We start from the raw sequence: 24,462 nt of genomic DNA, 5'->3' as shown, positions 1-24,462 counted from the left end.
GAGGTTGGATTGGGGGAGAAGGGGACATCTCAGAGTGTGTGAGAGAGAGAGTGTGAGCAAGAGGCAACATTACGCACTTTCACATTTACAGCTTATTTTGTTTCTTTATGTGATTTCCCAACTCTTCTTCAAAAAATAACTTTGGGCCATAACTTCTGGGCTCTCCAGTGTCGAATTGGGGGTACCCCAAAGATACACCGGGGAATCCGTCTCAGAACTTCACAGGTAAGAGTTTGCATGGCAGTTGCCCAGAAGTGCGAACTCCCTCTGGGCAATTGCACTGCACTGGGAACCAACCGAAAATGTGATATAAACCGTAAACTTCGGATGGTTCCGACAGGGTTACATCGATAATTATGGAGAAAAGGTTAGAAGAATTAAAACTTGTTCTAACTTTTGGGTAACTGTTGTAAAGACTCAGATCGACACCACGCTCTACCTCCGCTCACATGGGTGGGGACCCGAACTAACTACCCCCCCCCCACCGTATTCCCAAACCCCCCGATGGGATTCCCCCTCACCCATGTGGGACTCCTCCCCCTCACACACCCCTACAGGCCCAACCTAACCCAATCCGAAACCCCCATACCCGACCCCCATCCCCCACCCTGCAGGCCTGCCCCGACGCAACCCACTCTCCGACTTGGCCTCCCCAAACCCCACTGAACACCCCCACGCCCCCATCCCCCCCCAAGGTCCGACCGCCCCAGCCCAACACCTCCCCACTGGCAGGCACAACCCAACCATCCCCCCCCCACAGGCCTAACCCACCCCGACTTCCGATCCCCACCATGACCTCCAATCCCCCTGACCTCTGAACCCACTGACCTCTGATCTCCCCCAGCTCCCCAAACCCTATCCACCTACCTTACACTTACCTTATCCCCGGCCTGTTAATTTTGGTGGGACCTTTAACTTACCTGGTTTATGGCAGCTAGTGCCGTAAAAAAGGGGGCATGTCCTCCACTTCGGGACTGGACGCTGGGCCTCAAGGACAGCTGCGCTGCCTGGATCTCGCCCAGCCAGAGTTGGACGGTTGGGCAAGACAGGCACGCATGGAAGAAAATCTATGCAAGTAATTGGCACGGAGTGGCAAGCCAACGCTGATTGCCATTCTGAGGAAGTTACGGCCCAAAAAATCCCTCATAGTTTTTTTTTATTTGTCCACAGGATGTGGGTGTCACTAGCTAGGCCAGCATTTATGGCCCACCTCTAATAGTCCTTGAGAAGGTGGTGATGAGCCACCTTCTGGAACCACTATAGTCCATGTGTGTAGGTACACCTATAGTGCTGTCAGGGAGGGAGTTCCAGGATTTTGACCCAACGACGCTAAAGGAATGGTGATATAATTCCAAGTCAGGATGGTGAGTGACTTGGAGGAGAAGTTGCAGATGGTGGTATTCCCATGTATCTGCTGTCCACGTCATTGTTGGTGGTAGAGGTCATGGTTTTGGAAGGTGCTGTCAAAGGAGCCTTGATGAATTGCTGCAGTGCATCTTGTAAGTGGTGGTCATTGCAACCACTGTGCATTGGTGGTGGAAGGACTGAATGTCTAGGGTGGTGGATGAGGTGCAAATCAAGCAGGCTGCTTTGGCTTGGATGGTGTCAAGCTTCTTGAGTGTTTTTGGAACTGCATTTATCCAGGAGAGTGGAAAGTATTCCGTCACACTCTTGACTCGTGCCTTGTTGGTGATGAACAGGTTTTGGGGAGTCAGGAGGTGAGTTACTCACCACACAATTCCCAGCCTTTGAGCTGCTCCAGTAGCCACAGTATTGATATGGCTGGTCCAGTTCAGTTTCTGGTCAATGGTAACCACCAGAATATTGATAATGGGGATGCAGCGATAGTAATGTCTTTAAATGTCAAGGGAGATTGTTAGATTCTCTTTTGTTTGGAGATGGTCATTGCCTGGCACTTGTGTAGAATGAATGTTATTTGCCATTATCAGCCCAAGCCTGAATATTGTCCAGGTTTTGCTGCATGTGGACACAGATGGCTTCGGTATCCAAGGAGTCACGAATGGTGCTGAACATTGTGCAGTCAACAGTATTACTGACCTTATGATGGAAGGAAGGTGGTTAGGCCTAGGACACTAGCCTGAGGAACACCTGCAGCGATGTCCCGGGACTGAGATAATTGACCTTCACAAACCACAACCATGCTCCTTTGTGCTAGGTATGACTCCAACCAGTGGAGAGTACTCCCCATGATTCCCATTGACTTCAGTTTTGCTAGGGCTCCTTGATGCCACAATCAGTCAATTGCTACCTTGATGTCAAGGGCAGTCACTCTCACCTCACCTTATGAGTTCAGCTACTTTGTCCATATTTAGATCAAGTCTATAATGATGTCAGGAGCTGAGTGGCCCTGGCAAAAAACAAGCTGAGCGTCAGCGAGTGGGTTATTGCTGAGTAAGTGCCATGTGATAGCACTTTTGACGACACCTTCCAACACTTTGCTGATGACCGAGATTTAACTGATGGAGCAGTAATTAGCCGGGTTGGATTTGTTCTGCTTCCTGTGTACGGGACATACATGGGCAATTATCTACATTGCTGGGTAGATGCCAGTGTTGTAGCTGTACTGGAACAGCTTGGATAGGGACGTGGCAGTTCTGAAGCACAAGTCTTCAGTACTGTTGTTGGAATGTATTCAGGGTCCACAGCCTTTGCAGTATCTAGTTCCTTCAGCCTTTTCTTCATATCACTTGGAGTGAATTGAATTGACTGAAGATTGGCATCTGTAATGCTGGGGACCTCAGGCGGAGGCTGAGATGGATCATTTGCTCAGCACTTCTGACTGAAGATAGTTGCAAATGCATCAGCCTTGTCTTTCACACAGATATGCTGGGCACCACAACCATTGAGGATGGGGATATTTGTGGAGCCTCCTTCTTCTGTTAGTTTTTTAATTGTCTACCACCATTCATGACTGCATGTTTCTTTTTTCTTTATTAATTTATGGGATGTGGTCACTGGTAAATCCAGCATTTGTTCCCATCCTTTATTGCTCTTGAATTGAGTGGTTTGCTCGGCCATTTCAGAAGGCGCTTAAAAGTCAACCACATTGCTGGTCTGGGGTCACCTGTTGGCCAGACCAGGTAAGGATGGCAGATTTACTTTCCTAAAGGACATGAGTGAACCAGAGGTGTTTGTCTGACAATTGATGGTAGTTTCATGGTCAGCATTACTGAGTGTAGCTTTCATTTCCAGATTTTATGAATTGAATTTAAATTCCACCAGCTGCCATGTTGGGGATTGAACCCGTATTCCCTGGGTATTAGCCTGAGCCTCTGGATTAATAGTCCAGTGACATTATCACTATGCCACTGTCTCCCTACGTGACAGGCTTATAGAATTTAAATCTGTTCCGTTAGCTGTTTGTGGGTGAAGAGTTCAGTAGCACGTGGTTACGTTAGGCTGATGTAAATAATTAAATTCAATAAAGTGTAAAGAGCAGGGATACTAGAGTAATTAATAAATTAAATAAAATAAGATAGCGATGGCAGGACGAGCAATGTGTTACTGCTGGAGCATGTGGGTGCTGCTGAACACCAAGATGATCCGGAGCAGACACATCTGTAGTAAGTGTTTGCAGCTCGAGGAACTTTGGATCCGAGTTAAGGAGCTGGAGTCTGAGCTGCAGACATTGCGCCACATCAGGGAGGGGGAAAGTAACCTGGACAATTTGCTCCAGGAGGCAGTCACGTCCTACAGGTTAGATAATTCAAATTTGGTCTGTGATCAGGGTCAGAAGGGTGTGACTTCAGGTGAGGCAGATATGGGGACCCAGGGGGTAACGTTGAAGGAGCCTCAGCCCCTGAAATTGTCTAACAGTTATGAGGTTTTTGCAAGCTGTGTGGACGAGAGCAGGGACTGCAGGGAGGATGAACGACCTGACCATGGCACCATGGTACAGGGAGCCATTCAAGTAGGGGGAGGAAATAGGAACATAGTAGTGATAGGGGACAATATAATTGGGATAGATACTTTTCTCTGCAGCCGTGGGCCTGAGTCCCGAAGGCTGTGTTGCCTGCCCGGTGCCAGGGTTAAGGACATCTCCTCAGAGCTGGAGAGGAACTTAGAGTGGGAGGGGAGGGATCCAGTTGTCGTCATCTACATTGGTACCAACAACGTTGATAGGACTAGAAAGGAGGTTCTGCTGAAAGAATTTGAACAGTTAGGAGCTAAATTAAAAATTAGAACCTCCAAGGTAATAATTTCGGTATTACTACCTGAATCACAGGCAAACTGGCATAGGTTAAATAAAGTCAAGGCATTAAATGCGTGGCTCAAGGATTGGTGTGGAAGGAATGGGTATTAGTTCATTGGGCACTGGCATCAGTACTGGGGTAGAAGGGAGCTGTTCCAGTGAGATGAGCTTCATTTGAACCATGCTGGGCTCAGTGTCCTGGTGAATCGAATAACTAGGGCTGTAGAGAGGGCTTTAACCAAGTCAACTCAGAAGGCAAATCATTAACCAGACACTTTGTCATTTTTTCCCCAAGTGCCGTGATAAATCATTAACCAGTGGGACTTGGGAGGGAGGGAGGGAGGAGAAGAGAGACGGACGTGTACCTGCAGCCGACCACCTGGCCAGGGTGACGACTCCAGGTATCACTCCTGCCCTTAGACGGAATGGGCACCTGCGTCCGTCGAAGACCCCCGAACTGCAACTGGCCAGGAAGCAGAAGGGGATGCCTCGCACGGGGCAACGTGCCGTTCTGAGGAAGGACGCGGCGTGGTCCGGAGAGGAGGTGAGCCCTTTTCCTCACGCGAGGAGCACCGTGGTTCACCACCTTGCCTCCCCCCCTCACATCTCGCCCCAAACTACCCGCACCACTGGACCAGACACAAGACAGCAACCCCGCCGTACCAGAGGGGATAAGTAGGCTTACAAAGCAAAAGGATATGGTGGCATTGCATGGCAGCTATTCAGGTAATGATACTCAGAGTGTAACAGGAAGGGATAGAGTTTACAAACATAAGAAAACAGCAGCAAATAGGGTCAAAGGGGGGGAAAATGGTAAAAAGGCAAAATTAATGGCTCTTTACTTAAGTGCATTTGGTATTCAGAACAAAATAAATGAGTTAATGGCACAAATAGAGATTAATGGGTATGATCTTATAGCCATTACAGAGACATGGTTACAAGGAGATCAAAGCTGGGAACTAATATTCAAGGGTATGTGACTTTTCAAAAGGACAGTCAGGAAAGAAAGGGTGGTGGGATAGCTTTGTTAGCACAAGATGGAATAAATATGATAGCAAGAAATGATCTTGGATCGGAAGATGTGGCATCCATATGGGTGGAGGTAAGAAATAACAAAGGGAGGAAGACACTGGTGGGAGGAATCTATACGCCCCCTAACAGTAGCTATGCTGTTGGACAGAGAATAAACCAGGAAATAATGAGGGCATGTACAAATGGCAGTATATTAAATCATGGGTGACTTTAATCTCCATATAGATTGGGAAAATGAAATTGGCAGAGGTAGCCACGAGCAAGAATTCATAGTGTATTCGGGACAGTTTCCTAAAACAATATGTTGTGGGTCCAATCAGGGATCAGGCTATTTTGGATCTGGTAATGTGTAACGTGGCGGGTTTAATAAATTATCTCAGAATAAAAGATCCCCTGGGAAACAGTGACCATAGCATGGTGGAATTTAGCATTCAGTTTGAGAATGAGAAACTTAGTTCGGAAACATCTGTGCTAAACTTAAATAAGGGTAATTACAAAGAAATGAGGGCAGAGTTGACTGGAGTGGACTGGGAAAGGAGTTTAGCAGAAAATATAGTTGATGAACAACGGCAGACCTCTAAGAAAGTAGTTCATGACTCACGACAAAGATATATCCCAGTAAGGAAGAAGGATTGTAGGAAGGGGATAAACCAAGCTTACAATGTGGCAAAGAGTAATGGTAAGCCAGAGGATTGGAAAAGTTTTAAAAACCAACAGAAGATGACCAAAAAAATAAAAAATAAAGAGGGAGAAAATAAACTTTGAGGGCAAACTAGCAAGTAATATAAAAATGGACAGCAAGAGCTTCTTTAACTATATAAAAAGGAAGGGAGAGGCCAAAGTCAATATAGACCCCTTAGAGAACGAGGCTGGGGAAATAATAACGGGGAACCAAGAAATGGCAGAGATGTTAAATAAATACGTTGCATTAGACTTCATGGTGGAAGACACTAACAGCATACCAAAAATACTGAATAATCACAGGCAAAAGCGGGGGAGGAAATAAATGCAATAACTATCATGAGAGAAAAATTACTAGGGAAACTAATGGGGCTAAAGGCCGATAAGTCACCTGGACCTGATGGGTTGCATCCTAGGGTATTAAAGGGAATAGCTGCAGAGATAGTGGCTGCACTGGTAGTAATCTTCCAGGAGTCCTTAGATTCTGGAAAAGTCCCTGAGGATTAGAGAACGGCCACTCTAACACTCTTATTCAAAAAGGGAGGGAGACAAAGAACAGGTAACTATAGGCCAGTTAGCTTAACATCTGTCATTGATAAAATGTTAGAGCCTATTATAAAGGATGCAATAGCAGAGCATTTAGAAATGCATAATCTAATCAAGCAAAGTCAGCATGGCTTCATGAAGGAGACATCATGCCGGACAAATTTATTAGAATTCTTTGAGGAGGTAACAAGCAGGATAGATAAAGGGGAACCAGTAGATGTAATATATTTGGATTTCCAAAAGAAGTTCGGTAAGGTACCACACATAAGGCTACTTAGTAAGATAAAAGCCCATGGTGTTGAGGGTAGTATATTAGCATGGATAGAGGACTAGCTAACTAATAGACGACAGAGAGTTGGGATACAGGGGGCGCATTTTCAGGATGGCAACCTGTGACTAGTGGAGCACCACAGGGGTCAGTGCTGGGACCACAATTATTTACAATAATGAGTTAGTGAGGGAAATTAATGTATGATCGCCAAGTTTGCGGATGACACAAAAATAGGCGGGAAGGCAAGTGGTGAGGATGACACAAAGAGTCTACAGGGGGTATAGACAGGTTAATTGAGTGGGCAAAAACATGGCAGAAGGAATATAATGTGGGAAAGTGTGAGGTTATGCACTTTGGCAGGAAGAATAGAGGAGCTGCATATTATTTAAATAGAGAAAGACTGAAGAAAGCTGCAGCACAGAGGGATTTGGGGATCCTCGTGCATCAATCCCAAAAAGCTAGCATACAAGTTCAGCAGGTGATTGGTCAAGCAAATGGAATATTGGCCTTTATTTCAAAAGGAATGGAGTATAAAAATAGGGAAGTCTTGCTAAACCTATACAAGGCACTAGTTAGACCACACCTAGAATACTGTGAACAGTTTTCGTCCCCTAATCTAAGGAAAGATATACTGGCATTGGAGGCAGTCCAGAGAAGGTTCACTAGGTTGATCCTGGGGATGGAGGGATTTTCTTATGAGGAGAGGTTGAATCGGCTGGGCCTGTACTCATTGGAGTTTAGAAGAATGAGAGGTGACCTTATTGAAACATATGAGATTCTTAGGGGGTTTTACAGGGTAGATGCTGAGAGGTTGTTTCCCCTTGTGGGTGAGTCTAGGACCAGAGGGCATAATCTCAGAGTAAGGAAGTGCCCATTTAAAACAGAGATGAGGAGTAATTTCTTTTATCAGAGGGTAGTGAATCTGTGGAATTCTTACCCACAGAGAGCTGTAGAGTTTGGGTCATCAAGTATATTCAAGGCTGGGATAGACAGATTTTTAATCAGTAAGGGAATCAAGGGTTATGGGGGAAAGGCAGCAAAGTGGAGTTGAAGATTATCAGATCAGCCATGATCTCATTGAATGGTGGAGCAGACTCGATGGGCCGCATGGCCTACTTCTGCTCCTACATCTCATAGGCTCAGTGAAGCAGCTGTTCTTTTCCCTGCAGTAATTTTCATTTGTTCATTTGTCATTTTCCAAATTCTTTCCCCACATCAAACTGGCATAATTATTCCAGCCTCACATCTTGTTGCAATCTCTTTTCACATCCTCCTCAGTTTTAAGTATTCTTCATCATGGTGGGATGCGATAGCGTAATGGTATTGTCACCAGACTGGTAATCCAGAGATCCAAGGTAATGCTCTAGGGATCTGGGTTCGAATCCCAAAATGGCAGATGGTAGAATTTGAATTCAGTAAAAAATCTGGAATTAAAAGTCAAATGATGACTTTGAAACCATTGTCGATTATTGTTAAAAACCCGTCTGGTTCACTAACGTCCCTTAGGGAAGGAAATCTGTCGTCCTTACCTGGTCTGGTCTACATGTGACTCCAGACCCACAGCAATGTAGTTGACTCTTAAATGCCCTCTGAAATGGCTTAGCAAGCCACTCAGTTACATCAAACCGCTACAAAGGCACAAAAAAAAATGCCCTCTGAGCAAGGGCAATTAGTGACACCTACATCCCATGAAAGAATAAAAAATAACATACCGCCCTCCTTCAGCTGATGAATCAATGCTCCTCCATGTTGAACACCACTTGGAGAAGCACTCTGGGTGGGGGTCTTCAATGTCTGTCACCAAGAGTGGCTCGGTAGCACTACTTCTGAATGAGCTGGCCGAGTCCTAAAGGACATAGCTGCTAGACTGGGTCTGCAGCAGGTGGTGAGGGAACCAACAAAAGGGAAAAACACACTTGACCCCATCCTCACCAGCCTCCTTACCAGAGATGCATCTGTCCATGACAGTATCAGTAGGAGTGACCACCGCACAGTCGTTGCGGAGACGAAGTCCAGCCTTCACATTGAGGATACCCTTCAATGTGTTGTGTGGCATGACCACCGTGCTAAATGGGATAGATTTCGAACAGATCTAGCAACTCAAGACTGGGTATCCATGAGGCTCTGTGGGCCATCAGCAGCAGCAGAATTGTACTCGAACACAATCTGTAACCTCATGGCCCGGCATATCCCCCACTCTACCATTACCACCAAGCCAGGGAATCAACCATGGTTCAATGAGTAGTGCAGGAGGGCTTGCCAGGAGCAGCACCTAAAAATGAGGTAGCAGCCTGGTGAAGCTATAACACAGGGCTACTTGTGTGCCAAATGGCATAAACAGCAAATGATAGACAGAGCTAAACAATCCCACAATCAAAGGATCAGATCTAAGCTCTGCAGTCCTGCCACATCAAGTCGTGAATGGTAGTGGACAATTAAACAACTCACTGGAGGAGAAGGCTCCACAAATATCCCCATCCTCAATGATGGAGGAGCCCAGCATATCAGTGCAAAAGATAAGGCATTGAAGATTATGGCGTTTGCTGCAAACTTCAGCCTGAAGTGCAGAGTGGATGATCCATCTCGGCCTCATCCGGATGCCCCCAGCATCACAGATGCCAGTCTGCAGCCAATTCGATTCACTTCACGTGACATCAAGAAACAGCTATGCTGAAAGCACTGGATACTGCAAAGACTATGGGCCCTGACAATATTCCACTAATAGTACTGAAGACCTGTGCTCCAGAACTTGCCCCTAGCCAAGCTGTTCCAGAACAGCTACAACACTGGCATCTACCCGGTTATGTGGAAAATTGCCCAGGTGTATCCTGTCCACAAAAAGCAGGACAAATCCAACCAGGCCAATTGCTGCCCCATCAGTCTACTCATCAGTAAAGTAATGGAAGGTGTCATCAACAGTGCTATCAAGCAGCACTTGCTTAACAATAAACTGCTCAATGATGCCCAGTTTGGGTTCCGCCAGGGCCGCTCAGCTCTGACCTCATTACAGCCTTGGTTCAAACATAGACAAAGGAGTTGAGCTCCTGAGGTGACATGAGAGTTACTGCCCTTGACATCAAGGCCACATTTGACCAAGTTTGGCATCAAGGAGCCCTAGCAAAACTGGAGTCAATGGGAATGAAGGGGAAAAGTCTCTGCTGACTGCAGTCATACGTAGCAGAAAGGAAGATGGCTGTGGTTGTTGGAAGTCAGTCACTCAGCTCCAGGACATCACTGCAGGAGTTCCTCAGGGTAGTGTCCTAGGCCCAACCATCTTCAGCTGCTTCGTCAATGACCTTCATTCCATCTTAAGATCAGAAGTGGACATGTTCGCTGATGATTGCACAGTGTTCAGCCCCATTCATGACTCCTCAGATACTGAAGCAGTCCATGTACAAATGCAGCAAGACCTGGACAATATCCGGGCTTGGGCTGGCAAGTAGCAAGTCACATTCATGCCACAGAAGTGTCAGGCAATGGCCATCTCCAATAACAGGGAATCCAACCATCACCCCTCGATGTTCAATTGCATTACCATCACTGACTCCCCCACTATCAACATCCTGGGGTTTACCATTGACCAAAAACTGAACTGGTCTAGCCATGCAAATACTATGGCCAGAAGAGCAGGTCAGAGGCTAGGAATCATGTGACGAGTAATTCACCCCCTGACTCCTCAAGCCTGTCCACCATCTACAAGGCACAAGTCAAGAGTGTGATGGAATACTCCCCACTTGTCTGGATGAGTGCAGCTCCCACAACACTCAAGAAGCTTGACACCGCCCAGGACAAAGCAGCCCACTTGATTGGCACTAAATCCACAAATATTCACTCCCTCCACCACTGATGCACAGTAGCAGCAGTGTGTACCATTTACAAGATGTACTGCAGGAATTCACCAAGGCTCCTTCGACAGCACCTTCCAAACCCTCGACCGCTACTATCTAGAAGGGCAAGGGCAGAGGACACATGGGAATACCACCACCTGGAAGTTCCCCTTCCAAGTTACTCACAATCCTGACTTGGAAATATATCACAGTTCCTTCACTGTTGCTGAGTCAAAATTCCGGAACTCCCTTCCTAACAGCACTGTAGGTGTACCTACACCACATGGACTGCAGCGGTTCAAGAAGGCAGCTCACCACCACATTCTCAAGTGCAATTCGGGATAGACCATAAATGCTGGCTCAGCTAGCGAAGCCCACATCCCGCAAATGAATTTAAAAAAAATTCCTCCTACCCCCAGTTAATTCTTTCCTTCGTTCCTCATATAAAAGGAACCGGGGATATATGTGCCCAAGTTATTTAAGGCTGCAGGACAGCTTGAGGGACAGACAAGATTCATAAGAATGGTTCCAGGGATGAGGAACTTCAGTTATGTAGATCAATTGGACTAGCTGGGAGCATACCAATTGGAGAAGAGAATGTTGAAAGGAGATTTGATAGAGTTATTCAAAATAATGAGTGATTTAAAAAGAGTGGCTAAGGAGAAACTGTTCCCATTGGTGAAAGGATCAAGAACCAGGGGACACTGATTTAAGGTGGTTGGCAAAAGAAGCAACAACAAGGAAATTTTTTTCGTGCAGCAAGTGGTTAGGATCTAGAATGAGCCTGAGAATGTGATGGAGACAGATTCAATTATGCCTTTCAGAAGTGAATTGGATCATTATCTAAAGGGAAAGAATTTGCAGGGCTATGGGAAAAATGCAGGGGACTAACACCAGATGAATTGCTCTTGCAAAGAGCCAGCATGGATGTGACAGGCTGAATGGCTTCCTGTGCTATGACCATTCTATGACTCTATATAAGCTGTGACTCAGTTAGAACCATAGAACGATTGAAAAGTTGCGGCACAGAAAGAGGCCAGTCAGCCCGTTGTGTCTGCGCTGGTTGAAAAAGGAAAAATTAAAAAACTAGCTGCCCATTTTAATCCCACCTTCCAGCACCTGATCCGTAGCCTTGCAGGTTACAGCACTTTAGGTGCAGATCCAGGTGCCTTTTAAATGAGTTGAGGGTTTCTGCCTCGACCACCAAACCAGGCAGTGAATTACAAACACCCACCACCCTCTGGGTGAAGATGTTTTTCCTCATGTCCCATCTAATCCTTCTACCAGTCACCTTAAATCTGTGCCCCTTGGCAATTGACCTATCTGCTAAGGGAAACAGGGCATCCCTGCCTACTCTATATAGGCCCCACATAATTTGGAAAATTCAATCAGGTGACCCCCTCAGCATCCTCAGTTCCAAGGAAAACAGCCCCAGCCTATCCAATATTTCCTCATAGCTGCAATTTTCAAGCCTTGGCAACAGTCTTGTAAATCTCTTCCGTACTCTCTCCAGAGCAATTTGGCCACCAGACCTGTACACAAAATTCCAGCTGTGGCCTACCAACATTTTATACAGTTCCATCATTGCATACTTGCTTTTGTATTCTATACCTTGCCCAATAAAGGAAAGCATTCCATTTGCTTTCTTTACCACCCTATCTGCTTGTCCTGTAAACTTCAGGGACATGTGGACTGCACTCCAAGGTCTCTCACTTCCTCTATCCCTCCCAATACTCTCCTATTTATTGTGTATACTCTAGCTTTGTTTGCCCTCTCCAAACGCATTACCTCACACTTCTCTGGACTGAATTCCATCTGCCATTTTTCCGTTCACTCAACCAAACCATTGGTATCATTCTGGGGACAGCAGCTATCTTTTTCACTATCAACTACATGGCCAATTTTTGTGTCATCTACAAATTTCCCAATCATGCTTCAACACCCCCCCCCCTCTACAGGACTCCCCCACCCTCCCCACAGGTTGCCCCCACCCCGACCACAGGACTCCCTCCCGACCACCCACCCCCACCATGGGACTTCTGCCAACCCCCGGCTAACCCCTTCAGGCTCAGCCTGACCAAACTCTCCCACTATCTGTGCGACCCCCTCACCCACCAACTGGCTGACACATCCCCATCCACCAACTAGCTGATACCTTCCCCCCTCGACTGGCTGAACCCAACACCCCCCACCCCCCCTCCACTGACTGGCCAAAACCCCTCCACCCCCCGAATGGCCAATACCCCCCCACCCAGTGACTGGATGACATGTCACTCAACCGGCCAACACCCCCTCTGCTTCCCAACTGGTCAATACGCATCCCCCCCACCGACTGTCTGACAGCTCCCCGACTGGCCAACATCCTCCATCCCCTGACTGGCCAATACCCCCTCCTTTCCCCAGCTGGCCAACCCACAGCCCTCACCCCCCAAACACCCATGACTTGTTGACTTCCTCTTCTCCCCAACTCGCCGACCCTTCCCAACTGGCCTATCCCCTACCCTGCCCTGGCCTAACCAGCAATGCCCACATCCCCATGAACAGATTTTTTTAAAAAACACGTGACAATGACAATAGGTTATCGTGGTCCTGCTGCTAGTGGAACTATACTTTGGAGCATGTGCCAATATTATTATAACACTGGAATCAATAACCTGACACGAATATTCATCGAGGGTACTAGATGAACCCTTAACCCCTTCACCTTAACTCGTCAAGGAACCACCTGGGGCTTGCCACCCAGCCTATGCTTAGGATTAAATAATGCCTAAATTTGTCTCTCTCAGCTGTTTATATCACCACTTTCAATTACGCTTACTCTACTAGCCTCTCATCTGGATCCACAAAAAACTGAGAAATAATTAACTCTTTTTGTCAATTATTAAAGGCAACAAAGCCATGAACTAATTATGAACACGAACAATTGCCCGATAACAAAAATAATACTTAGTAGCACTTAAACATTAAATACACAAATAATTGGTAAACGGAGCTAATCGAGAAAATAAATAATAGGTTACAAAGACAGTTTATTTACAACACAGTAACTTAGTATTAACTGATTGTTTATAAATTTTGAGTTAAGGTCGTTGTCTGAGATTGATATAGATTGTGAAATTAATTTAGGACTAGGCTCCTCAGATATCTGACAGGTTAACAGCACTGGAGTGCCAGGCTATTGATTCCATTTTATATTGATGTGGTTAATAATATTTCTAGAAATTTTATGACCTTGCTTTTATGAGAAATGTTTGGAAATTCAGACACATTCAGTTCAATCAATCTATTGTTAAACCAGATCACTATTTTAGTATTAGTGTCATGTCGTAATATAATTGCTTCAAATGATAATTGAAGTTTTTAAAGGTATTTATACAAAAGCTGCATTGCATGCTTATTACAATATTGCAATATTGTTCATGGAGTTGTTCATGGCAGGTCAAAAGATAGGTCGTTTTATAAGGATATAAACAGTTTTAACATGCAGCACACAATGCATTAACTCTAGTAAGATTAAGCTGTGTATAACTGGTATGTTCCATTAAGACCATAAAGCTTAAAGTTGTAAATAAGCAGTCTAAGGCTAATTACAACAATAGGAGGATAACACTATGGGCATCAATCAGTAGGATGAAAATAAAGGAATGAAGTTAAGGAGGACAAAAGACAAGGTTAAAGGGAAGACTTCTAAAGATATATTTAAAAGCAGTGAGTGAAGCAGTAAGGCTGAAGGAATTTAGCACAGCTTTCCTGGGATTGAATGAATGGTCTCTAATGGTGGTATTGGGAACAAGATGAAGCTCAGTGTTAGAGGAGCAGTTGGCAGCAGGAGATCACTGAGGTAGGATGGAGTGAGGTATGGAAGGATTTAAAATGGAGGTGATAATTTTGAAGTCAACTTGCCAGTGCACAAATTGCCAATGAAACTTGGAGAGAACAGAAGCCATGGAGCATTGGAAGTGTATGCAAGTTAGAGTTGTCAGCTGCAGCATTTTGAATGAGTTGAAGTTTGTAGAGCACTGTTTATGGAAGAATATTACATATGCATGTGTATGATTACATTTTGATAAAATGCATTGTATAACCTTGTGGATTGTTGTTGCATTATTTGTGGACAGCACTATACAGTTGGTTTGTTCTTTTTGTAAAGTCCTATGCTGAAATTGATGAATCTTATCTTCCTTCGTATGTGCTTTGAATGTCAGTTCAGGAGTCATTTTTACAAGTAAAGTCTAGCATATCATGCTTATCTGTTTACTCATATCTACCTTTTCACTAAAAAAGCTAACACAATAATGTCCTCCAGGCTGCTTGCACTCCACTGCCATAACTTCAACAGAAATCCATGGAAACCCTGTTCTAACTGAAAGTTACTGTGATGAACAGGAGCAATTCAGGAAATTCCCCACCATAGGAACAAATGGATTAGTCACAAAAATACTTGGTAAATAGAAGTGCTTTTAGTGACTGTTTACTAAACAGGAATTGTCTGATAAACAGACATTTTATCTCTTGAAATTTAAAAAAAATCTAAGTATCTCTTGATTTGAGTCAAGTTTCTTCTTTGTTTTAAACATAGTACTGTCTTATAAGTCACTAAGATTGTGGAGTAACAACAAAATTAACCCCCTCAAAAGTTAATGGGTTCCTTTATAAAGTTTTTTTTTCACTTTTCTTCCCTACTGTCTTGAAGGCACTACTTTTGGCTAGGATTAGTTAAATGTATCACTAGCAACTTCTCATACCTCACTAAAGTGGCTACTCTCAGTGCGTAAACCTTGATAGGAGCGTCAACAAACTATCCCGCAGAGCAGAATGTCAGAAAATCGAGGGCACTGAAGTCAATTGTGGCAACTGCAATTGCTCAGGTCAGCCAAGCCAGCACACATCAGGGATCAAATTCCAGACTATCCTACTTGGTATGGTTTAGTTTCAAACTAGGTAGCACAATTACAATATTGAGTCATAAGGAATTTTTGAACTGTTAAAGACTTGCAGGCAATTTTTTTTTTACAGGATGAAGAAAAGCTTGAACTGGCTGATGCATTCATTTATGAGGAAGATTTTGAGGTAGCAGATGTAGCTGAAGAGGTGGAAGAAGGGGGAAATAAACAAAATATTCTTCGCAGAATTGCAACATATGCATCGAAATTAAAAGAATTTATTGGCAATATTATAGCAACCACTGGAAAAGTAGTTGTTACCATTTTACTTGGTTTAACAGGTTTGTACTGTTATAATTATAGTAAATTAAATCTTTGTGCCATTTATAAACAGGTAATTTCCTTTTCCTCCAAAGCAATGTTCTGCTTTATATATGCAGCAGGCATCTATTATTAAATTTAGGCAAATATAGATTAAGAAACTACTATCACCCGCTCTCTACTTCTCCCACCCCTCCATGCAACTCTGATGACTTTAATGACAGTGCTTTTCTTTCTGCAGGTATAATGCTACCATCTTTGACCTCAGGAGTATACTTCTTTGTATTTTTGGGGTTGTGTACTTGGTGGTCCTGCGGTAAACAGTTTGATCCGCTGATATTCAGCTGTTTGTGTGTATTAATGGCCATATTCAGTGCAGGACACCTAATTGGACTGTATCTTTACCAGTTGCAGTTCTTGCAGGAACTCATTCCACCTGGTGACTTCTATGCAAGGTAAGGCTGCAGTAAGGCTATGCTTTAAGTATATTAATATAATGATTTCTTAATCCATAGATAAATATGATCGACATTCATGTATGTAACATTTTAAAGTGTCAAGAAACTTCTAGGCCAGGATTTTTCCCTCGTTGGGTGGGCTCAGCGGGGGCGAGCTGGAGTGGTCGGGAACCCGACTGCCACCTGCAATTGGGGTCCGACCACGAATTCACGTTGCCAGGCCAATTAAGGCCCACCCAGTGTGAAATGCGTGCTGCAGCGCTCAGCGCTGCCTGAGTGGGTGGGGGAGGGCAAGCAGGGAACTTGCCGCATGTGTGTGGGTGTGCACAGGAAAACCCCCCTGAGGCACAGAGCTGCCCCAGGGGGAAGAAGATTTTGAAAAATAAAAAAGAAAGAATTTAAAAATGTTAAAAACATGTCCTCTCATGTGGCTCTGTCGGACATGTTAGAAATTAGTTTGAAAATTTTTTAATTTTTTAATGACGGATCGAAACCTCATCCCGCCCATGGATGAGGTTTTGCAAAATACCCAAAGGCCTTTTGGTGGGCAGGCCTTTTCTCCTGCCCAACAACTGTAAGATTGGACGGGCAGTGAAAAATTTAGTTCAACTAGATTTTTAATGACCTTAATAGGCTTGTTAATTGTTGGTGGGTGTGCTGCCGACTCCCATACAGGACGTTCACCCGACATCATCGCACGTCATTTTATGCTCGTTCGAGTCGGACGCGCACCCACCCGACGGGCAGAAAATTCTGCCCCTAGAGATCTTTCTTGGGGACAAAAGTTCATTTTGGGTTAATAAACGACAGTCAATATGGATTTGATAAAGGCAAATTGAGTCTAATAAGCTTGATTAAGTTATTCAAGAAAATATCAGAGACGGTTGATCAAGGTAGTGCTGTTGAAGTTGTATATATAGACGTTCAAAAGGTGTTCTATAAATTGTCACATTTCTTCACGAAGTTGAAAATTTAAGGGGTAGTTTCAGCGTAGAAACAAATTTGGCTAAGACACAGAAAGAAGGGTCAAATGATGAATGGTTGTTTTTCAGACTAAGGGAAAATAAAATGGCAGATATTAGGATCAATTATTTTTAATATATGTTAATGACCTGAATGTGTAGGAGGCATAATTTCAAAGTTCAAAGATGACACAAAACATGGAAATTTGGTAAACAATGAGGAGGTTAGTAGCAAACGTCAAGAGGACATATCACACTGTGCAATGGTCCACACATGACAAACATTATTTAATATAGAGAAGTTTGAATTAATGCATATTGGGAAGAAGAGAGAGGAGAGCCAATTTTTTTTTTATTCATTCACGGGATGTGGGCTTTGCTGGCTGGGCCAGCATTTATTGCCCATCCCTAGTTGCCCTTGAGAAGGTGATGGTGAGCTGCCTTCTCAAGCCACTGCAGTCCATGTGGTGTAGGTACACCTACAGTGCTGTTACAGAAGGAGTTCCAAGATTTTGACCCAGCGACAGTGAAGGAACGGTGATATATTTCCAAGTCAGGATAGTGAGTGATTTGGAGGGGAACTTCCAGGTGGTGATGTTCTCATCTATCTGCTGCCCTTGTCCTTCTAGATGGTAGTGCTCGTGGGTTTGGAAGGTGTTGTCTAAGGAACATTGGTGAATTCCTGCAGTGCATCTTGCAGATGGTACGCACTGTTGCTGCTGTGTTGGTGGTGGAAAAAGTGAATATTTGTGGATGTCATGTCAGTCAAGCGGGCTGCTTTGTCCTGGACGGTGTCAAGCTTCTTGAGTGTTGCAGGGGCTGCACTCAAAGAGGCAGCAAGTGGGGAATATTCCATCATACTTCCGACTTGTGCCATGTAGATGGTGGAAAGGCTTTGGGAAATCAGGAGGTGAGTTACTCGCCTCAGGATTGTTAGCCTCTGACCTGCTCTTGTAGCCACAGTATTTATATGCCTAGTCCAGTTCAGTTTCTGGTCAATGGTAACCTCCAGGATGTTGCTAGCGGGGATTCAGTGATGATAAAGACATTGAACGTCAAGAGGCGATAGCTAGATTCACTCTTGTTGGAGATGGTCATTGCCTGGCACAAGTAATGAATGTTACTTGCCACTTGTTAACCCCAGCCTGGATATTGTCCAGGTCTTGCTGCAATTGGACATGGACTGCTTCAGTATCTGAGGAGTTGTGAATGGTGCTGAACATGGTGCAATCATCAGCGAACATCCCCACTTCTGACCTTATGATGGATGGAAGGTCATTGATGAAGCAGTTGAAGATGGTTGGGCCGAGGACACTACCCTGAGGAATTCCTGCAGTGATGCCCTAGAGCAGAGATGACTGACCTCCAACAACCACAACCATCTTTCTTTGTGCTAGGTATGACTCCAACCAGTGGAGAATTTTCCCTGATTCCCTTTGACTCCAGTTTTGCTAGGGCTCCTTGATGCCACACTTGGTTAAATGAGGCATTGATGTCAACGGCAGCCACTCTCATCTCACCTCAGGAGTTCATCTCTTGCGTCCATGTTTGAACCAAGACTGTAATGAGGTAAGGACCCGAATGACCCTGGCAGAACCCAAACCGGGCATCGGTGAGCAGGAAATTATGAAGTAATTGGCGCTTGATAGCACTGTTGTTCCATTACTTTACTGATTGGGAGTAGACTGACGGTGCGGTAATTGGCTAGGTTGGATTTGTCTTGCTTTTTGTGTACAGGACATACCTTGACAATTTTCCACATAGCCGAATAGATGCCAGTGTTATAGCTGTACTGAAACAGCTTGGCTAGAGGCACAGCAAGTTCTGGAGCACAATTCTTCATAACTATTGCCGGAATATTGAGAGGGCCTTTGCATTATGCAGTCCTTTCATTCGTTTCTTGATCTCATATGGAGTGAATCGAATTGGCTGAAGACTAGCATCTGTGATGCTGGGGTACTCCAGGGGAGGCTGAGATGGATCATCCACTCGGCACTTCATGAGACGTCACGGGGTCCAGAGTCAATGTTGAGGACTCCCAGGGCAACTCCCTCCCAACTGTATACCACTGTGCCACCATCTTTGCAGGGCCTGTCCTGGGTATATGCAGGGATAGTGATGGTGGTGTCTGGGACATTATCTGTAAGATATGATTCCGTGAGGATGACTATGTCAGGCTGTTGCTTGACTAGTATGTGAGACAGCTCTCCCAATTTCGGCACTAGCCCCCAGATGTTAGTAAGGAAGATTTTGGGGTTAGTAAGGGTCGAGAGGGCTGAGTTTGAGTTTGCCCTTGTCGTTTCCGATGCTTAGATTGACGCCGGATGGTCTGTCTGGTTTCATTCCTTTTTTTGAGGCTTTGTAGCGGTTTGATACAACTGAGGGTCTTGCTAGGCCATTTCAATGTCAACCACATTGCTGTGGGTCTGGAATCATAGGATGGCAGATTTCCTTCCCTAACCAGACGACAATGGTTTCATGGTCACCATTAGACTTTTAATTCCAGATTTTTATTGAATTTAAATTACACCATCTGCTGTGACAGGATTTGAACCCCAGTCCCAGGAGCATTACCCTTCGCTTCTGGATTACTAGTCCAGTGACAATACCACTATGCCATCGCAATGCAGGAACAGGGAGACCTTGGCATTTGCACAAATATTTGAAGGTAACAGGACAAGTTCACCAATTGTTAAAAAGATGTATGGCTTTATAAACACAGAAAGTACAGAAGGAAAGAGGTTATGTTGAACCTTTATAAAACATAGGTCAGGACTCAGTTGGGATGCTGTGTCAAATTCTGGGCTCTACACTTTAGAAAAGATGTTAAGGCCTTGGAGAGGATGAAGATTTACCAGAATTTGTAGTGCTTTAGGATGTTTCATTATGTTAAAGGTGCTACATAAATGTAAGTTGCTGTTGTTGAATTTTGCAAGATTTTGATGGGTGGTTTTTTAAACACAAAATCTTGAATTATAAGCAAAAAAACAGAGAACATGAGAATGGAAGTAATAAATGGTAAGCAAGACTTGAGGTTGGAAGACATTTTGATCCCATAGAATAGTTGATTTATAGACTAGGCTCCCAAATAACGCACTTTGGACTGTGTCAGTTAGCACCCTTAAAAAGACTTGAATGTCTAAGCAGCATGCAGGTAATAAGAATAAATATTGCGAGAACTAGAGAAGGTGCAAAATCCTTTCCAAGGTTGATTTTGAAACTGAGATGTTATAATTGAACAACCTGGGTTCTTTTCTCTAAAAAAGAGAAAGCTGAGAACTGATCCAGTAGAGATCCTTCCAATTCTGAAGGGGTTTGGATGAAGTGGACATAAGGCTGAATAATATGCTCACAAATTGGGAGCATTCCCCACCCCCACCAATGTATTATCAGGTGTGATGACGTTGGTTTACATTCCCAATGTCATTACGCCACTTTCAAATAATACGGCAGGCGGGTGGGCTTAAAATCAGGACCCTGCCCGCGTTATTCAAACTTTATTTAAGTAGTTATTTAACGTTGTTACTGATCCAATTGATTGGAATAATACGCAATGTCAGCGATAATAAACTTGCGGAGTCTGTTTGACACCATGTGGGGTTCCCATTCTCTTATGAGGCAGCTTGTTAGGACAGGGTTGAAAGGTTCAGCTGAGCCCTGAGTCTCATCTTAGCAGTCGAGAGTTCTGTAACTGCTGGGAGTGGTTCATTCAAAAAGCAGCTTTCATTTAAAACTTATATTAATAAGAGGCTTTTTACCCACCTGCTGAGTGCTCTATTTAGTCCTTCTCCATCAGCCCAAGCTTTAAAGTAGCTGAGAAAAATGGCACTGTGGTGTTGCTGGGAGACACAACCTCCAGTGAGGAGGAGAGGGGGATGAGAAGGAGGAGGAGGAGGAGAGTGAGAGGAAGAAGGGTAGATTGGGAGGTCCAGGATGCAGTGATGGTGCATGATGGAGCCAGAGCTGCATTAGACCCAGAGGTCTTACAACCTCAGCAGAGTCATAGAAGACCTTATGCAGCCCATCGAGTATACAGACAGAGACTCAGCCACCTTCAGATTCAGAGACACAATGCAAGAGAAGGCTCAGGCTATCAAGAGCTACGGTCACATCACTCTGTGATATGCTCGCAGGAGAGATCTCCTCCAACTGTGTTTGGGGGGCACTCAGCGTGGGGGAAGGTGATGGCATGATCGTGTTGTCACTGGACTAGTAATCCAGAGACCCTCCGGGGACCAGTGTTTGAATCCCGCCACGGCAGATAGTGGAATGTGAATACAATAAAAATCTGCAATTAAAGTCTAATGATGACCATGAAACCATTGTCGTAAAAACCCATCTGGTTCACTAATGCCCTTTAGGGAAGGAAATCTGCTGCCCTTACCTGGTCTGGCCTACATGTGACTCTGGACTCACAGCAATGTCGCTGAACAAGGGCAACTAGGGATGGGCAATAAATGCGGGTGCCACCAGTGAAGCCCACATCCTGTGAATGCACAAAAAAAAAAATGCCTGTAGCTCTGAAAGTCGCTGTTGTGCTCAACTTCTTCATGATAGGCTCCTTCAAGGCAGCATGTGGAGACCTCAGTGGCATAATGCAGCCTGCTGCACATGACTGCACCAAGATCTTCACTGGTGCTATGTTTTGAAGGGCAAGGAATTACATCTCCCACACTGGATAAGTTTTCAGTGATTTCAGGTTTCCCTAGGGTACAGGGTTGTATACATATTGTCATAAGGGCTCCTGCTGGGAACGTCCAGCTGGACAGATCATGCAGGTATGTGCCAGGTATCTGGAAGGACGACTTATAGGTGACAAAGGGTACCTATTGAAGAGATGGCTCATGTCGCCTGTGAGGGTGCCCAGAACAGAAGCGGAGAGGAGATACAATGACAGCCACAGAAGCACCAGAGCCATTGGCATGCAGACCATCAACCTCTGGAAATGAGGTTCAGATGCCTTAACAGATCAGGAGGGACATTGTAGTATGCTCCCTCACATGTGTCCCTCATGGTCATAGTGTGCTGCGCCCTCCATAACATAGCTATTCAAAGACGAGATGCTGTGGAAGATGAGGGGTCAGCAGATAGGGATCATTCATCAGAGGGCGAGGGTAAGGTGAGGGAACATGGCGATGTTCAGTTCAACGGCCCTGGCCATGATAGCATAGATGGCTGTGAACCAGGGATACCTTAAGAAGGCAGAGGTTTCAATGGTGTCAAAAGTCTCACCCTCAGATATGTGTAGACACCTTGGGCTGAATTTTTCCGTCGACGAGCAGGGGGCGGGGCCCGCTCGCCAACTCGAAAATGATGCGGGATGACGTCGGGGGAACCCCCGACATCATCCCGCCCCATTTAAATCTTCAGGAAGGCGGGGGCACAGCGAGATCAGCTGTCCGCCCACCGACCTGTCAATGGCCAATTGAAGCCATTCTCAGGATAATTAAAACAATTAAAGGACCTGCTCGTCCAACCTTAAGGTTGGTGGGCAGGCCAGGAGCCCCAGTGGGCTTCCGAAAAAACATGAAATCTCATCCACCAGCGGGACGAGGTTTCATGTAGGGTTTAAAAAAGTTTAATAAAGTTTGAGTGAAATTTATTAACATGTCCCATCTCGTGTGACATTGTCACATGAGGGGGACATTTTAATGATTTTTTTTATTTTTCTACTCCCTGAGGCAGCACTTAGCCTCAGGGAGATGTGCACTATTTCGTGCGCATGCGCGAAAGAGCGCACTCTTGCATTTGGGAATCCACCCCCACCCGCACAGGAAGCGCATAGCGCTTCCCGGCGGACATCATGCTGGGCGGGCCTTAATTGGCCCGCCCACTTAAAATGGCAGCGATGCCCACTTCTCTGGCGGGGATCGGCTTCCCGCTCGCCGGAGATTGGGTCAGGCCCGCCCGCCCGACATGCAGAAAATTCTGCCCCGTGTGCAATGGATGACATGTCACCGTCATGTCCATACACTTACCCTTTCCAAACATTAACACATGAAGCATCCTCCTCTGCAATGAAATTATAACGTTTTCATCTATCTCCCAATACAAGTCCGACATCCACAGTCTAATATAAAAACATCAGCATGAGGGACTATAAGGTCTGTGTTTATTTACAAACTTACAATGATTAGTTACATTCACAGGAATAAGCTACTGACCCATGTATCCCTCCTGGTGATTACTGTGGAGTTTTTTTGATTACAAGTACTCCGGCACAGTCCTCGCTTGCTGCTGCACTGGAGAGAGGCTGCTGATCTGCCACCTCCCTTGGCCTGGATGACTTTGGCAGGTGTCCTCTGTGTGGCTGCGGATCTTGAGCAGCCTGCCAAGTTGGAAGACTCCTGCTGAAAGGCAAGAGAATCTCCTGTCACCACTGTACAAAGACTGTGTCAATGGTGGGTGGACTGAGGAGATGCTGCCCCCATCAGAAGTGCCCTGAGAGATGCGTCCAGATGGTGGCAGCTGCTGCTCATCCTCCGCCACGAGGACTGTTTGGTCCTCCCTGCCTTCCGGTGAGGCCCCAGGAGCTGAGTCTGTCCCCATGCTCCCAGACCCCTGTCGTCCAGGCTCTGGGCCCCTGAGCTCAGAGCCAGGATGATGGTGTGCAGGTTGGAGCGCATATCAACAAATGTCAGCAATACACTTGATTTGCACCTTTAGGATAGTCAGCAGCCTATTCATGGAGGCAGCTTTGTCTTGAAGAGTGGGTGACCGCAGTGTACATGGCCTTGATGGACACCACCACAGTCTGGACCAGAGCATGCAACCCCTCTGGTATACCCACCAAATCTTCACAGGCCTCACGCTGAACATCCAGCATCTCCCGCCCTACAGACAACTCCAGAGGCTCATCATTGAACTCAGAATCAGTCTCTGGATCACCCTGGTCACTCCTCCAACTGCCTGGGGCCTGGTCCACCACACTCTCTGGCAGCTACACATGTGACTGTAAAGTGCCCTCGCCAGAATGTGTATGCCCCTGTTTTGACGCACAGATCCCTGCCGAGATGCCAGTATTTGCGATGGTGCATGGGACAGAGAGAGGGTGTGACACTGCATCCTCCGAGGACTCTTGCTCCTCCTCGGAGGGATGTGGCAGTACGGCATCCGGAGGAGGGTTTGCAGAAGAGGATTCACCTGTGACAGAGAGACATAAGTAAGGGGATTATTGGTCATCACGGACCTTCCAACATCTGCAGAAAGTCACTAAGCTCTGCAACATTACTCATGTCCAACATAAGGGATGAGACAATGCAGGCACA

At 45.4% G+C, this 24,462-nt stretch overlaps 1 protein-coding gene across 1 annotated transcript in view; it reads left to right on the top strand.

Moving 5' to 3' along the window:
• The window catches only part of LOC144679989 (piezo-type mechanosensitive ion channel component 2-like), a 1,019,816-nt gene that overhangs the window by 627,751 nt on the left and 367,603 nt on the right, over window positions 1-24,462 (top strand). Inside the window, exons 6-7 of the mRNA XM_078541050.1 lie at window positions 15,587-15,794; window positions 16,016-16,229. Of these exons, the coding sequence (XP_078397176.1) occupies window positions 15,587-15,794; window positions 16,016-16,229 (422 nt within the window). The remainder of the gene's footprint in view (window positions 1-15,586; window positions 15,795-16,015; window positions 16,230-24,462) is intronic.

Source organism: Cetorhinus maximus, chromosome 4, assembly GCF_964194155.1.
Source record: "Cetorhinus maximus chromosome 4, sCetMax3.hap1.1, whole genome shotgun sequence".
NCBI classification, from domain to species: domain Eukaryota; kingdom Metazoa; phylum Chordata; class Chondrichthyes; order Lamniformes; family Cetorhinidae; genus Cetorhinus; species Cetorhinus maximus.
The sequence above is the reverse complement of the archived record's forward strand: the minus strand, read 5'-3'. Positions and strand labels throughout refer to the sequence as shown.